The sequence below is a fragment of the Garra rufa genome, chromosome 2, assembly GCF_049309525.1.
Source record: "Garra rufa chromosome 2, GarRuf1.0, whole genome shotgun sequence".
Classification (NCBI taxonomy): Eukaryota; Metazoa; Chordata; class Actinopteri; order Cypriniformes; family Cyprinidae; genus Garra; species Garra rufa.
This window is the reverse complement of record NC_133362.1, coordinates 21,563,620-21,580,380: the sequence shown is the minus strand read 5'-3', so window position 1 is coordinate 21,580,380 and position 16,761 is coordinate 21,563,620. Positions and strand designations below refer to the sequence as shown.

Genomic DNA, 16,761 nt, shown 5'->3' with positions numbered 1-16,761 from the left:
GCCCAAAATTACTGCAGTACATCATACAGACTCGATGTTTGATTTAATAATTGTTTGAGGCTCTGACAATTTAATAACAATGGACTGCAAGTAAGCTTTGTTTGGTTGTGATTCGTTGAAAATAAGACGACCACCCGTAACTACCTTTAAGGAGACGTCGAAGTTTCATTGTAGAAACTGAATTTGCCTAAAACGTTAAACAAACCACCAAACTATTAGGTTAATGTCTAAGGGTACTTTTATGGCTAAAAAGTGATTGAAAACAAGTGGTTCAAACCAAGAAACAAAGTCCTGTGAGAACTTTCTTTTTTTCAGTCAAGCCTTTCTCACAAAATCCTCTCAAAGAAAACTTGGGTTGAGTAAATGATGACAACAATTTTTTTAGTGAACTATCTCTTTAATAAACATTTAACATGCATTGTTAACGAAAGATGGCTCTCAAAATCAGCTGGAGCCAGCAGACACCACCATAAACTAAGTCTGTATTACTTTATTCTCACTGGGACCATCAGGAAAAATCCAGCTTATTGAGTGAGAGGACACGTTTGACCTCCAGCAGACCTCATTCACTTACACACACAGCTGGGATCTACATTAACACCACCAATATCCTCTGTTGAAAATCTGTAGCGCACAATATCAATCACTCTGGTCCATTTATGAGATTTAAATGACTTTTTGATGGCCACATGGGAACTATGTTTTTATTGCTTTTAATAAAGCAATTTAGAAATCATTCTAGGTATGCTTTAAGAAAGCACTACCGTTTAACTGTAGAAACATGATATTGGTCTGAATGTTTTGAGGGCTCAATACATGAATAATGGAAGGGCAATAAGTATAACAAAATATGGGATTTGTTGTTTTTATGGGGTTTTCCGAACAGTTTATTTTCTGTCCAACATAGCAAGTCCATAAATACATCTGGCACAAAGCTTTTATCACACTGTTAGGTTCTTAAATCCAAGCACAGCAAACATCAACTAGGACCTCTTGAAGTCTTTGTTTGAAGAGACACACTTCCACAGGAAGTCTCTAGCTTTAATCATGCCATGGGAAACGAGGGCAGAACTTTAGGCTTTCCTCTTCTTCAACATTCTTGATCCAGAGCGCGCTCCCTTTTTGGCCCCTCTGACCATGCCTTTGAACTGGCCTTGGAGTTTGGCCTTTTTCCTGTTATAAGTTAAAAGTAATATTTAATCATCACTTATATTTAAGGAGTGCACATGTAAAGACAAGACTTTGTTCTTTACCTTCGGTTGAGCTGGGATTTCTTCAGCGGTATATAAGCATATGGGTCACACTTGCCTGCCTTCTTAACATCACCTTTTCCCTTCTACAACAAACAGAGATGTTTAGCATGGGTCCTTCAGACATTAATTTTATGTTGGTTTTTAATGGCTATTCACTTCTAACCTTAGATTTATACTCCGTCCCAGTCTCCGATCTTCTATCCAGAGGCCTGTGGATCCCAATGCCACCAGCTGAGGAGTTCAACAAAACATACCAATGTTAAAATGTTGGCAACAGTATTTATCACTACACTGAATAGTCAATTATTTGCATTTCAGCGCTAAAAAAAAAAGAATTGCAATGTACCATGGTATGAAGTTTAATTGAAAGCAATAGTATTAATATAGTTAACATTGAGTTGAGTTAAAACAATCTACAAAACTGATTAGGGATTCAGTGAATCTAAAAGTCTGTGTGTAACTTTGCACATCTATACACTATACTATAAACATCCTTAATATATTATTTGTAAAGGCCTTTACATTTATACCTTTATATTTCATTTTAGGTCCAACGTCCATATCATCATCATCTTCATCATCATGCATTTTCCTCTTTTGATTCTTCTTCTGTTGAACAAAAAAGAGATAAATTAACATCACACACTGCAAAACCTTTCTGTATACTTCTCAATTCTGTCGAAGGAAGTGAAATACATAAATACTCACAAATTTGACTCCAGCCTCTTCAAGTACATCATCCATTTCAGCATCTGAAGAGATAAGTGGATATGATTATACTGTGGTTTATTACAATTATAAATGTGAGCAATACAGTTAAACAAAGATGATTGTCCCACCTTTTGATTTTTGATCATCATCATCATCGTCGTCGTCGTCTTTGATGATCAATCTTCCATCAGATGTCACCTGGAATCCATGGTCTATTTTGCTGGCCTTCTTTAAATTAGGGTTGGTGGCTGGATACGTTGTGAAATAAAAATGAACAATCCATCAATTTAAGTTGATCATGACTAAATCTAACTGAGCACATGTAAAGAGCACTTACCCAAAACTCTCTGTGCTGCTTTTGGATCAAGGAAGTTGAGTGGTTCATCAGATACACCTTCCTTTAACCAGGCCTGGCCCTTTTTCACTGCCTTCTTTTGACCCTTTTTAGGCTTCTCATCATCATCCGAGTCAGAGTCTGTCTCAGCCAGGATGTCCTCAATACTGCAGAGAGATGATAGCAAAACATCAACAACAAAGCTCGAAAATATTCACAAAAGTGAACCATTTTGAAAGCACTGTACCTCTCTCCTTTGGCTTTAGGTGTCTCATCCTCAGTGTCTGATTCGTCCTCTTCTGTCTTCCTCACAAGTTTGTTTCTCTTATTTCTGGCTTCTGTTTTACGGATGTTCACCAGGACCTTGAGTTGATCAGCCGGCAACATGCTTTTGACCAGCTCAAACCTGAACACATTACAAAAATACATTTTACATTACAATCATACAAAGATATAGAAGGAAAAAAGTTTGGTTAGCTGTTAAGCTTACCCAAATTTCCTAATCAACTTGGTGTAAATGTTCTTAAGTTTAACCCTGAAATATCTCCGCATATCATTCATACTGCTGATGCCGTCCATCTAAAAGATAATATGAGGAAAAAGTAACATGGTTATTTCTCAGACACTTTTTAAATGTTCAAATATAAAGTTGAAAACACACTCTCTCTTCTTCACTTACAATAACAGTAATATGGCTGGCTAAAACCTTGACATCCATACAAAACAGCAAGACTTTTAGGAAACCCAGAGAGGCTTTGACGATCTCTCGCGTCCTGCTCGACAGCAGAAGACACACGTTTTGCAGCAGCAGCTCCAGTGAGGACAGGTCAATGGAATCTGCACATTAAGAACAAACAATAATTTTGCTTTACAATGAACGAATACAAACATTTAATGATTCTTTACATTTCATGTAGAACTACACTTTGTAAAGAAAAGGAGTTGTGCTTCTCCCCCCAAAATTAAAAACAGAACAAGGCTAGTTTTTCAGTAGCGTTTCCACCTTATTATTAATGCAAGAATAAACATGGCCCCAGCTGTTTTTACCTATAGAGGATTTGCATGTATGTCACGATTTGGTCAGTTACCCGGATGGATTAGCCATATTGGCAATACTCAGATGTAAACAACAGCATGGATTGCATGATTAATTTTTTCTTACTAAATATAATGTTCTGCTAATTTATACTGTCTAAGAATATGTCTGAATTAATCCGGATACATTTGAAAACTGAGTCTTTAAACATTTTCCAAAAGTTTCTCATCCACACTAGCCTGGCTAACGCCAGACCACGTTATGACTTCGTCATGATTCGTGGTCTGGGAACCACATGTTCATTTTCTCGTATTTGAGGCGTGGTTTACGAATGCCCAGAGCCGTTTATTGGGCGCTACGAATGTCTATCAAATGCGCCTGTGTGTAGCTCATAGCCAATCGTTTCAATCATACCGGATGACGTATACAGAGCGATGGTTTAACGCCAAAAGTTAACTTGCGTTCTAAACTACTTAGAACACTATCTAAGGGGCCGTTCACATGTCGCATCTTTTGCGCGCTAAAGTTTGTTATGTCAAATGTAGACGCGCGGTATGCGCACGCATAATGGAAGCGACGCGGTTGCGACGCGCTCGCGTTTTCCATGCGCAAGCTACAGAGCCGTTTGGAAAGGAGAAAGCGTCGCGCCTAGCGTTTTCCACGCGTTTTTAGGCGCGACATGTGAACGGCTGCATCGAATGATAACTTGCTGCCATGCTGGATCCATAGTTATAAACAAACTGCTTCGGTGAGTCGCGACGCATAGAAGGCGTCATCGTCTTGTTGCTCCCTCCCCGTTCTGTGATTGGTTCCCTATCTGAGGTGAAAATTTGGTCCATGGTTTCCATGCTACCTTCCAGTGTGAATAAAATCGCGCTGCGCAGAAGGCAGCATGGGGACACCCAGGCTACATCCACACGGAAACGTCAAAAAATGTTAAACTTGCAATACTGTGTAAGCGTAAAACCTCAAAAAAAAAAAAGTGACGATACATATGGAATAGACATAAGTTATCACAAAATTCTTCTGGCAGGATCATTTTATTTACAGAAATACCTCCTCATTCATCGACACGTTTATGTCACGCTCATTCATGTTTGATCTAAAAAGCAGCTCCCCTCATGTTTTGCCACAGGACAGAAACAGAGTAAATTTCCTGTCATCTTTGCAGGTTTGTAATATGAAGAGCATACAAAGTAAATATCTTTACCAATAGTGTAAAAGTCAATAGCACATAACAGCCACAATTACCGGTACAAACATAGATGTCTATTGGTACAATATGCGTCACATAGGGGTGTGCAAAACTGACAAAAAAACAAAACAAAACAATATCTCTGTATTTCCTGGGATTTTACCGATAATGATAATTAGACAATATTTTGCTGTGTGTTATTACGCTTATAGTCGCTGGTAATAAGCAAGTCATTGCGATTGAACAAAAACATTTAAAAGGTTGATTCTTTCAGGAACAAAACACCCCCATGTTGCTTAGAGAGGCAAAACAGTGCTGTGACTTGTGTTTGGAATTATTTTTGTTGGCTAAATTGAGCTAAAACAGAAATAAAGCTGTCTAAAACGTAAGTCTTTTAATATTAACTTCTCGTTTATTGAACTGTGGTATAGAATCAATATCACATTTGTAGTCATGCTGATTTTTGAAGGAAAAAAAGGCACTCCTTGTGTAATATTGATTAACTATATGAAATTATATAAATACATTTCTGCCCCCATATCTTGAATGATGTGATCATTCTAAACGCATGTTATTAGAATGAAACATGTAGGGAAAGAATGCACTCTAAATTCATACTTACTTGGCTTAATCACGTAATGTAACGTTATGCGTACACTAGGTGTGTTTTGTTTGTTTTTGCAATATACTTGATAATGTCAAATCGCACATTGTTAAAACAACAATTATGATATTATCGCAGACGATATATATTGCACACCCTTAGCGTCACAAGACTAAAAACGTGTTTTCAAATCTATCAACTTTGGAGAGTGTTTTCAAAAAGCTCAGTTTTCCATGACAAAAAAGCCATCTCAGTGTGGTGGACGCTGCTAAATCACAGAGGATGACTTAGTAAGCAGGAAAAGGCACAATATTTTGACAAACTGAAGTTAATAGGTGGAAAAGATACATTCAAGCATGTTTAAGATATTAGCCTAATATTTCACCTACCTGGCCAAAAATGATAAGAACAAACACAAATGTTGTCAAGATTCCCTTTTGGTCCTCGCTTTTTTGCACTCTTCTCTTTGATTTGTTATAACTTTAGTCAGTCTATATACTCCAATGTTTTTCCCAGTCCGACCGATTAGTACAGCCCAAAACATGACAATAATTGATCATTTTCAGCAGCAATAATTTGCTAAATATGGGACTTTCATTTGGTTCAGTGGCATTGTTACACTCTGTGCCGCCAATATGGCCGATTGATAACGGTTAGTGAAAACTACTAGCAGTAAATAGCTCTTACCTTTGTAATGGAACACTATTCTTGTTAATGCCAGAACTGTACAGGTGATCATCGTTACAGAGCTAGTTAGTCCAATGTACACCTGGCCTAAATACTCATTTAGGGCATCTGAAAACACATGATTAAAAGAAATGATTTCAGCTCGTTACTCTGCAATATATCATACTAATACAAATAAATAAATTTAAAAAAGCAAACATTTTATTCTCACCTTTTGTGTTCCCACAAAACCTTACAAATGCATTTCCGATCTCAACTAGAAGAGAGTAGGCATTTTTGCGAGCACCGATCGTCATTTCCTTAGTGCAAAGAATGACCTAAAAAAAAAACCCCACAATATTAAAACTTTCATAAACAATCTTAAACTCTGATTTGCTCTATGCAAGACATACCTCAGGAAGCAGAGCTGAAATAAAATCACGGTGTTCTTCATTCAGCTGCTTCACTATGTGAATCAGACACTTGAGTCTAGGCTGAAAAGTGTCAAAAGACCACCACATATTAATTCATTATACATTCTCTGTGTACATATATTCACTTGGTGGTGTTTTTCCACAGCTCTCACCCGCTTGGAAGAAGAGGCTGCTGTTGTAAGGCTGCCCATCAGCATTGTTTTCAGCTGCTCAAGATTTTGCAAAACAAAAGCCTTACAGTACGCACTCTCTCCTCCACAGATTTCTTCCAGCACGCGGTAGGCTTTCTTCTGGATGCTAGAATCCTTGCCCTATACACACAGACAAACATTACATGAAGTGCACTCGCAACACCTGAGAGCAAATGTTTTAAAATAGTAACAGGAAGATTTTCACCTCCACAAAGGGTTTAATTAAATTGAATGTCTGGGTCAAGGTTTCTTCATCTGCAAACGGAGCCATTGCAATGATCAAGTCGATAACAGCAAGCCTACAAAACAAGAGCCACTTATTTTCCAAAGCAAACATGACACTTTTTAGGCTGATGGCCACAAAAATATGGATTCCATCCAGGTCTCTACCCTTTTCTAAGTGTCTCAAAAATCTGTTACACATACCTAGAGCCTTGTAAATCAGACAATAAAGGTGTATTACCTTGTGAACTCAGAGTTGTCTGCACTGTCGAGTCTCTCTGATGCTTTCTGCAGAAACGTGCACGCCATCTGAAACAATGGAACAAATATTTAGAACCGACACTCAGAGCAATTGCAAAATAAATACACTACCAGTCACAAGTTTTTGAACAAAATTTTTTAATGTTTTTAAAGAATTCTCTTCTGCTCATCAAGCCTGCAATTATTTGATCCATAGTACCAAAGTGATCCAAAATTTTTGTAAAAATTTGATCAATTCTTGTGATTTCAAAGCTGAACTTTTAGCATAATCACTCGAGTCACATGATCTTTCAGAAAGAATTCGAATATTCATTTATTATTATGTTGAAAACAGATGAGTAGATTTTTTTTCGGGTTTCTTTGATGAACAGAATATTCTGAAGAACAGCACTTGTCTGAAATAGAAATCTTTTATAATAATTTTTATATTACTATAATATAATAAAGTAATAATCATTATCTTAACTCCAAACTTTTGAATGATATAGTATGTAACAAAAACTGTTTTAAATATTGATAATAATTAGGGGTGGGACGATACAGGTAACTCACGATTCAATTCTGTGGCGATATGTGGCCCACGATATCGATAATATCACGATTCACGATATTCAATATATTGGAAGAAATTTCATCAACGATATATCACGATATATGTGACTGAAAAAGAAAAAAATACCCATAATAAGGAAATCTTATGCATTTATTAATGCCAACATTTCCAACACTGTGCAAAGAAATATGCATTTGCATAATAACTCACTGCCTCCTGGTCTTAAATGTAAACACTGTACAGCTAGACAGATAAAAGTGCCTGAACATTAAAAAACAACATGAACATTAACTAACATGTGTAAACCATGATACTGAAACGTCAGTAGTAAGTTACTGTAAAGTGCTTTATGTTAACCTGGACAGTGGTCTCATCAATGCATATTCTTCTTGAGGAACACTACCCAACAAACACACAACGTTGTCTCAACGTAGCCAACCTTTTAGCAACGTTGTAACAACATGGCTAAAAGGTTGTTGGTTCTACGTTGTGTTGTCAGGTTGTTACTACGTTGTCACAATGTTGCCATTCTACTACGGTTCAGGGCCATCTCTGAAAGTTGTGCTTAGGCTGTCTGGACAACCACTGTACGACATTTACTCGTCACTGCTCCAAAGCGCTTTTTAAACAGACCGTTGGGCCGTTATTATTCTTCAAGCCAGGATAACGTTATGTGAGTATTGCTTTTTGATTTCTCTCAGATAAATATAAATATCCAAACAAATCCTTTAATTTTCGTGTCCAATGAGACATTTATTTATTTATTTATTTTCTGTTAATGGAACAGAATATCTGATAATTCACATACCGAGTGTGAGTTTGCGGTCGGGAGTTAATGCGATCTATATTTCTTTCAGTATTCAGATGTCCTTCCTGGTGTTTGGTGTTGACCTGTGCCTGTCTACTGGATTCTGCGTTTGCCTCTGCCCTCTGGATTTGTTCATCTTTCTCGCACTCTTTTCTCCCTACCGCCTGCCTTTGACGATCACCTGGCCTCCGTATTCTCCATCCAGAGTCCGCCTCATCGGCCGGTGACCGCTGTTTTGTTGTTTTACTTTTGTTTAATAAACGTTCTCAGATGCCTTTGCTTTTTATTTGTAATTTAATATAATTAAACTAACTGACTTAATATATTTACATACGTAAAATATAATCTATATTGCATTTTCCTCCAAATGTATACCTACTTATCCTTGATATGTATGAAATGTTTGGTTTGAAATAAAGTTTGATTATATGAATTTGTATGGCATTTTTACTCAAAGTTTTATTCAAAGTTTATTCAAAGATGTTAAGTCAAAAAGAACAATATTATTGGACGATTTTTAATATTAAACCGTATTTAAAAGATTTATAAACCTATCCCGTGCCTGATATAACACGCAGAATAGGCAATATTTATAATCTGGCATGAAAAAATACATGTAGTAAAAACGTCGCCTCCTGGTTGATGAATGTCGCCCAACAACGTTGCCACAGCCTTTTCGCGTCTTACATTTCCACGTTGTTACAACGTTGCGAGCACGTAGACGGCGACGTTGCCATTATAAAAATGGAACGTTGCACAGACGTCGCCACAACGTAAATGTGTTTGCTGGGTAACGCCTGTTTCACACATACTCCGTCTGCAGTGTGTATGCAGTCCGTGTGCGTTACGTATGCGATGCAGAAGCAGCACGGACTCGTTTTGCTTTCACACAGAACACGTTTGCAGTCCGTTCCTGATCCGCGGCTGTTTACCACAAACACACCATTTATCCGTTATTTTGATTTCAAATACAAACGTGCTTTTTCAGCATTGTGATACTCTTTTATCACAGTACACTAATACAATTCTAGATATATTCATGTTTAAACTCAACGTATAATAAACAACGTATTATTCAATGCATTTGCACAGCAACCGCGTGCAGTGTGAACGCTCTAATCCGTTAACATGGGTGCGGAAAAAAATACTCAACGCATAAGCACTGCAGACGGAGTATGTGTGAAACAGGTGTAACTGATCAGCATGCTCAACTAGCGGGTGCGTCTTTGATTTGTTTTTCGTTATCTTCCGCCATTCTTCTCACTTCTCTTTTTTTCTGCGCTTCTTCTCTGATGTTATAAGATAACTTGTGTTCTTCACTGGGCGCTGCTTCCGCCACTTTACGCCTATTTATTTACTCGAACAGCGCCCCCCGCAAACAGAATGGTAGATATTGGGTAGTGACAGTGACACTGACGACGGTAAATTAATCATTTGTGTTGTAATAAAATATCGATATTGGCCGTTAGTGTATCGATTATTTATTGCGACAGAGAGCACAACAATATATTGCAATATCCATTTTTTTTCCCACCCCTAATAATAATCATAAAAAATATGTTTCCTGAACAGCAAATCAGCATATTAGAATGATTTCTGAAGGATCATGTGACACTGAAGACTGGAGTAATGATGCAGAAAATTATATATATATATATATATATATATAAGCTTAATTATATTTCAAATTGTAATATTTTAAATATTTACATTAATATTTCATTTGATCAAGCAGAAAGCAGTTATTTTAAATGGTAAGAACATTTTACAATATTACTGATTTTGCTGTATTTTGGATCAAATAAATGCAGGCTTGGTGGGCAGAAGAGAATTCTTAAAAAACATTAACTTACTGTTTAAAAACTTTTGACTGGTAATGAAGACATTTGCAGCTCACTTGTAACATCTGAGGCAGTTTGCAACTATGTCATTCTTGCTATGATGTAATTAATTTATTAATATGATAAATTAATTACCGTTTGTTCTGTAATGCTCAGGTAAACTCTGATTGTGTCCAGGACAGCCATTCTAGCAGATACCATCTCTCCAGACTTCGGCTCCTGACTGTAGACATTAAACATGATGGGGAGGAAGTTCTTGGAAAATCGTTTTAATTCCTCCTTTTCCTCCTCTGCAGAAAAAAAAAATCATTTAATATACAAGCATAAATCTCAATGAGCAGTCATCAGTGAAAATACAGCCACAGCAAAGGAAAAAACCTCAATGCTATTCAGATTTTGACTTATGGTTTTAACAACCCAGCTGACCTGTTTCACAGCTCTTGTTGATAAGAGTCCGCAAGGCCTGGCAGATGCACAGTCGGAGGTCAGGGCGATCATTCAGGGCCATACCCAGAGAGCGAGCAATGCCCTTAAACGAGGTCAACAGATCGGTGGGTTTCATGCAGAATCCAGGTAACATGGTCCAAATCTGGAAAAACAAATTATTCAATTATAATGCTGGAAAAATAAGTCACATGGATGATTCATTTCACTCAATGACAATCCAAACATTTCCATGTGTATAGCAAGGATAAGTGGTAGAAAATAGTATACATCCACCTTATTTTTCCCGTAAGAGCAAGTGCACCCATTTGTAACTTTTATTAGTCAGGCTTCTTATCTCATCTGCGTCAAAATAGCTAATTTTGCTGCTTGATATTGCAAACTGGTTTGTCTTACCATATTATTTTAATGTATAATCTTAATTATGAACACACTGCTTTGTAGTGCAAATAGTTTTACTATTTACTGCACATGAACCAGAATTCTAGCCCATAGGCTTACTTAAAGAATAAGGTGGAAAGTATTTAAAAGAGCAAGAAAAAAAGTGACAGTTTTGGAACTTTATCCTTTAACAGCGGTCAATGCATAGATAGTAACAGTCAAAATAATCTGCCAATGTGTCAAAATCCTTAGCATACCTGCATCTGTAAAGTCTGATACACTTTAGCCATTAGTTTCTGTCCTGACTGCTCCATTTCATCAGCTGAAATATCAGAGATTGACACATTAACATGTAATTTAATACAATAATACTGACACCACACGACATTTCAGCATGTAAACCAGTTACGGTTGGTTTACATGCCCTAACATCGTGCGATTAATTGTGCCGCCCTAAAACCAGTGTGTGTGAATGATACATACCTGTCTGTTTAAGTTTGTTCGCCAACGGGAAAAAGTGTGAGGTGAAGAAAGCCAACTGAGTGTTTTTCACATGATCTCGTATGACCGGGATCAGCCAGCTGCGTGGGAACTCCAGGTCATCACTGCAAACAAACATTTCACAGCATCAATACATTTTTAATTCAAAAGACAGTTTCCAAAATGAGATGCAACAGCAAAGTAACTCACTCTGTTCCAGTGATAAGGAGGGGAACAGCTTTCAGGACCACTTCTGGGCCCATGCTCTCCACCGCACAGCCCACGGCCAGATCTAGCTCCCCAGAGAAGGGGAACTGCGGGGTGGCCCGCAGGTCACAGAGAGACTGCAGACTCTAAGGACACACACAGATCTATAAGTAAACTACCAATTAAACAGAAACTCACAAACTACAAAAATACTGTTAATCAACCTTCATCATAATGGGGTGGGCCTGTTTTCCTGCAGCTTGGTAGAAACAGCCCAGGATCTGCAGCACAAATGGCCAAGATGCATGAAAACGATAGGACAACCCTTCCTCCACGATTCTAAAGGAGACAGAGGTAAGACTTTAGAAAGACCATACTCTAGAGACAGGTGACATTATGAAAGACAGAAGTCATAGATAGCTCACCGAAACATCTTTAGGATGCAAGCCCCATTTCCAGCTGATGTACTTGGTAAAACGGCTTTGACCTCAGACATTTGTGGAGCCACACACTCATTTAACAGAGTCTGGATGGAGAAAGGGAAAAGAGATCTTTAAAACATACAAGAAATACATTTCTAACAAATTCACTGATAATACACAAGGTGTGACAAACCTTCAGAGTCTGAGTTGCAGCAGAGACTACTTGTGTGTGTGGGGACAGAAGACACGACATGGTGACAGAGAAGAGGCGAGGAAGATGACCGATAGTCAGAGAGCTCTGTAAACTAGAGGCCAAAAATGACATAAGACTAAGATTCCTCACAAAGGTAGCAACCAAAATACTTGGTGCTGAAATAGCCCTACCATGAAAGATGAACATGGGCTTTTTCCATTACAGCAAGCCATGCTAGTAAAGGCTGGAGATCATTCTCACTTGGAACATAGTCATACAAAGCCTGGAAGAAAGGTGTTGAAAGACGCATCAATCCACACATTGGGAAATTAAAATGCAGATTGCAGAATCAAATCATTCTGAGATCACATGCATGCGTTTATCGATAATCATACTCACTGTGATGATCTGTGCATTCAGTTCTGCAGACAGACTGGCAGGATTAGGCTTGCTGCTGAAGAGTTTGTGGAAAGCCTGCATTGCATTTGCTGTTACCAGCTTCAGAGAAACAGAGGCGTTAAAAATGGTAGGTCAATGAAAACTGATTTATTTTCAATTTAATTTTAAATGATCTTTTATCAGTTAAACTGCTCTCTTACCACATGACTCAGGGTCATTACACGGAGAAGGGTCTCACAGCAAGATTTTAAAGAGCTCAGAGGAAAAACAGACATCAGGTCTTTTAGAAGACCAAGCACGTGGAGAGTGGTAGTATCTTCTTTGCTGCCTTGAGTCGGATAGAAAGACAATCACTCAATCAGTAAGTAGAAAATTATCTTATTCTATAAAATGAAAAAATGCATTTTGGGCCCAGTTATATTCCATTGTTATTAGGTGTAATGGACACTAGGTGGTGCTATGGGCCAATTTTCGCTTGCACAATAATTTAATGGGATGTTCACCTAATGTCGTTCCAAACCCATAAGACCTTCATTAACCTTCAGAACACTAAGAAGCTGCTTTTTGCAGAAATTGCTGAGTAATGTCGCTATTTTAGTTTTCTTTGCTTACAAAGTGTTCTTGTAGCTTCATAACATTACGTTTGAACCACTGATGTCACATGGACTATTTTAACGATGTCCTCACTACTTTTTTTGGTCTTGAATGTGGTAGTTGCTTTGCTGTCTATGCAGGGTCAGAAAGCTCTTGGATTTGATCAAAAATATCTTAATTTGTGTTCTGAAGACATGACATGAACAACATGAAGGTCAGTAATTATTGACAGAATTTTCATTTCTGGGTGAACTAACACTTTAATGCAGATTGAATTTAAACTTTAAATTGTATGTTTAATTCAAACTAAAATGCTTTTGAAAAATAAAATTATTAATTCACACACTTAAAGAATTAGTTCAGTCAGAAATGATCAAGCATTGAGGTATCAGAGTATCAAAAAAATCAAGGAACTATGCATCTGTTCTGTACTTGGGTTTTTCCCAGAAACACACTTTGGCTGATTTTCCTAATATTATTAATTTGATTTTTATTCTTTTTAAATAATTTAGAATTTTGCTGCTTTTCCTAATATTATTAATGCTATTCTTTGTAAATAATTTAGTGCTAGCCTCAGATGCTGGATAATTTCACCTGTTATCACAAGCAGGTGTAACTGTTCATTTTGACAGTAAGAACAAGAGTTTGCTGACCTCCTGACTGCTCCAATTCTTTGCAGCAGAATTTGGCTGTGGCAGCTGCTGCTGGATGATGCACCGGAGCATTATCTGAGAACATGAAGTCGCTGTAGCGAAGGACTGAGCAAACACCCTGCTGCGCTGCTTTTCGCACCTGCAGCACATGGACAATCATCATTTGAAAAAACCCAAATAATCATAGTCAGTCACTCTGTAATGCGAGTACAAAAAGAGTTCCATTGTGTGTTACTATAATAACTAGTGATAGATGGTATAATTAAAACCTTGAATGGCACAATAAGAATCGTATTTCAACAGTAACCATCTAAACATCCAACAGACCTTTGGTTTGGAGTGCACTGTGAAGCTCAAAAGGCCGTGGTACATTTGTAGAGTCGAAGGGTAACTCCAGACTGACAGATCCTGTTTACGCAGCAAAGTCGCCAGACAGGATATAATCTGCAAAGGAATACAGAACCAACTAAATTAGAATATAAAAGTGTGAATAATAAGTGGAGACACAAAGCTGACTCATTACGTACATCTCCCCTCGGGTGATATTCATTTTAGATCCAAAAAAGTTGTTTTACACTTTGAATTAGCATTTTTATTCTATAGGAATGCACAAAACTTCATTCAATTCATATATAAAAAAAAAAGAGAAATACAAAAACACATTGCAGTATTTTGGGGCATTTTCTACAAATCAGCCATGAAGTAATCTTTGATTATGTCTAATCTACCTTCAATGCGTAAACACTGTTTCTCTATGTCTAACTCAAACACTGTATAAATAAAAAATCTGAAATATTTTTCCAAATTTTCGCATTATTCTATATAAAAATAAATGTTGCATAATTTAGAGTTAAAAATTGTCTAGTACCATGAAATCCTCTTAAATTACAAAATAAACAATTAATGTTATTGAAACAAAATATAAAAAATCACCACAAGTGCAACGTCAAGGAATACCAAAAGGTTCGATTTACAAGAATTATGTACAAACCCATCGCAGGCAGGACAAAGAGTCAGAACTGGCTTGGTTTGACATGACATCAATCAAAGCCTTGGCTGTGTCTGAGAATTTTTTCTTAAGCACTGCAGGAGGAACCCTTGAGAAGACAATCAGAACATGTACTTATTCAGATCAACAGTGAAAGCCTGATTCTGAAATGCTACAACAGAAACAAACATCTTCCTATAACGCTGCTCATTTGTCTCATAACACAGCACTCACCTTTTTATGACCAGGTTTAGGAGATACGCAACAGCTGCCATAGATTCGCTGCTATCTACAGCCTCGAGTGTTGTCATCTGTCAATTGAAAAGTCCAAAGAATGGAAAGAAATTCATGGAGTGATTCACAGAAAGCATATGAGGTAAACTTAATTTATGGTCAGTTTAATTTACCAAGGCTGCAAAGTATTCTGTCTCCGTCTCATTTCCTCCCTGAGAGCGAATCACTTCAGTTACAGCTGCCAATACAGCACAGATCTGTAAAAAAAGAAGACTTAAAGGAATAATTCACCCAAAAATACAATTTGTTAAAATTCATTCCTCTTTCTCAGGCAATCCAAAATGTAGATTTGGAGAGATTTAGCATTAGCACTAGCTCACTAATAGATAGCAGTGAATGGGTGCCATCAGAATGAGAGTTTAAACAGCTAATAAAAACACAATAATCCACATAACCCCATTCCATGAAATAACATCTTAAGTAAAAAGCTGCATGTTTGTAATGATCGAATTCATTAGACGTTTTAACCCAAAAATATGTTCCTTTTGGCTAAAATATAAGCCCTCTATCCATAATATTGCTTTCTCCAGTAAAAAGGTAATGTTGTCTGAATCAGGAGTGAAATATGCAAAGATGAAGCACAGTTTACAAACAAAAACTGTTCTAAACAAACTCATCAACATCCTGGATGACCTGAGGGTAAGCAATTTCAGCTAAATTTCATTTTTGTGTGAATTTCTGCTTTAGTAATCATCTAGTAATAATGACCTCCTTATGAGCCGCAGAGTTTGACTCCCAGTAGCGCTGTACTTTTCTAAAAGTGAGGTTGGTGCAGTCCGACAGTCCACTCAGAAAAGTCCCAGAGGTTTTCTCTGTCAAGGCTTGATCCTCCAAGGCATCTCCTGCTTCCATGGCATCACTGCTTTTCTCCAGAGATCCTGCCTGAAGCTCATTGTGGAGTTTTAAGGCATCTACTGTCAGATCACTTTTTTCTGTTTAAATAGACGGAGGTTTGATGAATCTCACATTCACACATTCAACCAGACCATCTTAACACAATGTTATGACATGCCAGTTAAAACAAGGGAAGCCCAACTAACTGTCAGAAACAAAAAATACGATTATTAAAAAATATGATTTAATGTATATTACAATAAACCCGAAATCAGCCTTTCAAAGTAACAAAGCATGCTTTTTTAACTTGTTTACAAAGTTCGTCCGGCTATCCACGTGTTGTCAGGCAGGCTAGAGTCTCACCTGAGGGACGGCTGAAATATCGGCTTCTTGCGGCCTTTCGATAACGACTCGTCTCCGGATTGCTGTCACTACTGTGACCTTTCTTCCATCGCTTGATTTTCTGGGCTGTTCCGGATCGCAGTTTCCCGGACTTCACCATTTTAGCTTGTGGAAATCCGTACAGCGCTGCAGTCACGTTGGTCTCTCCAGGCTGCGTGTCGCGCTTGGCCCTGCGTCATCAGTGGGCGTCTTCACCGTTTTCATCGGTGAGCATACCGCCATCTACTGAGCATCAGTATGAAAGTGGGTTTGTATATCCCTATCAAACTGAATTTTGAACCGTTTTATTATTCCGACTCCTGGGCCACTATGTAAAATGAATTTTAAAGTCATTATATCCTGAAATATGAATTCTTTCCTT

General features: G+C 37.6%; 1 protein-coding gene across 1 annotated transcript; it reads right to left on the bottom strand.

Annotated features, from left to right (window-relative positions):
- Positions 1-376: 376 nt before the first annotated feature.
- Positions 377-16,569, bottom strand: rrp12 (ribosomal RNA processing 12 homolog). Its single transcript, XM_073833884.1, has 34 exons — positions 16,362-16,569; positions 15,873-16,096; positions 15,278-15,361; positions 15,105-15,181; positions 14,874-14,979; positions 14,210-14,326; positions 13,883-14,021; positions 12,836-12,963; positions 12,636-12,734; positions 12,428-12,519; positions 12,237-12,348; positions 12,047-12,147; positions 11,846-11,960; positions 11,625-11,767; positions 11,418-11,539; positions 11,192-11,256; positions 10,536-10,698; positions 10,245-10,399; positions 6,888-6,955; positions 6,630-6,723; positions 6,386-6,544; positions 6,213-6,293; positions 6,032-6,137; positions 5,821-5,928; positions 2,978-3,135; positions 2,789-2,877; positions 2,546-2,704; positions 2,302-2,465; positions 2,093-2,212; positions 1,962-2,005; positions 1,784-1,862; positions 1,417-1,484; positions 1,254-1,336; positions 377-1,173 (listed from the first exon to the last, which is right to left on the bottom strand). Exons 1-34 carry the CDS (start codon positions 16,498-16,500, stop codon positions 1,074-1,076), a joined length of 3,861 nt encoding a protein of 1,286 aa, XP_073689985.1. The 5' UTR covers positions 16,501-16,569; the 3' UTR covers positions 377-1,073.
- Positions 16,570-16,761: the final 192 nt, after the last annotated feature.

Excerpts from the sequence above, each read along its gene's own strand:
- rrp12 (XM_073833884.1), bottom strand. The coding sequence starts at position 16,500 with ATGGTGAAGTCCGGGAAACTGCGATCCGGAACAGCCCAGAAAATCAAG. Across the intron at positions 15,362-15,872 it reads ACTCTGCGGCTCATAAGGAG|ATCTGTGCTGTATTGGCAGC; the intron begins GTCATTATTACT and ends CTTTTTTTACAG. Across the intron at positions 10,699-11,191 it reads ATCAGACTTTACAGATGCAG|ATTTGGACCATGTTACCTGG; the intron begins GTATGCTAAGGA and ends TTGTTTTTCCAG.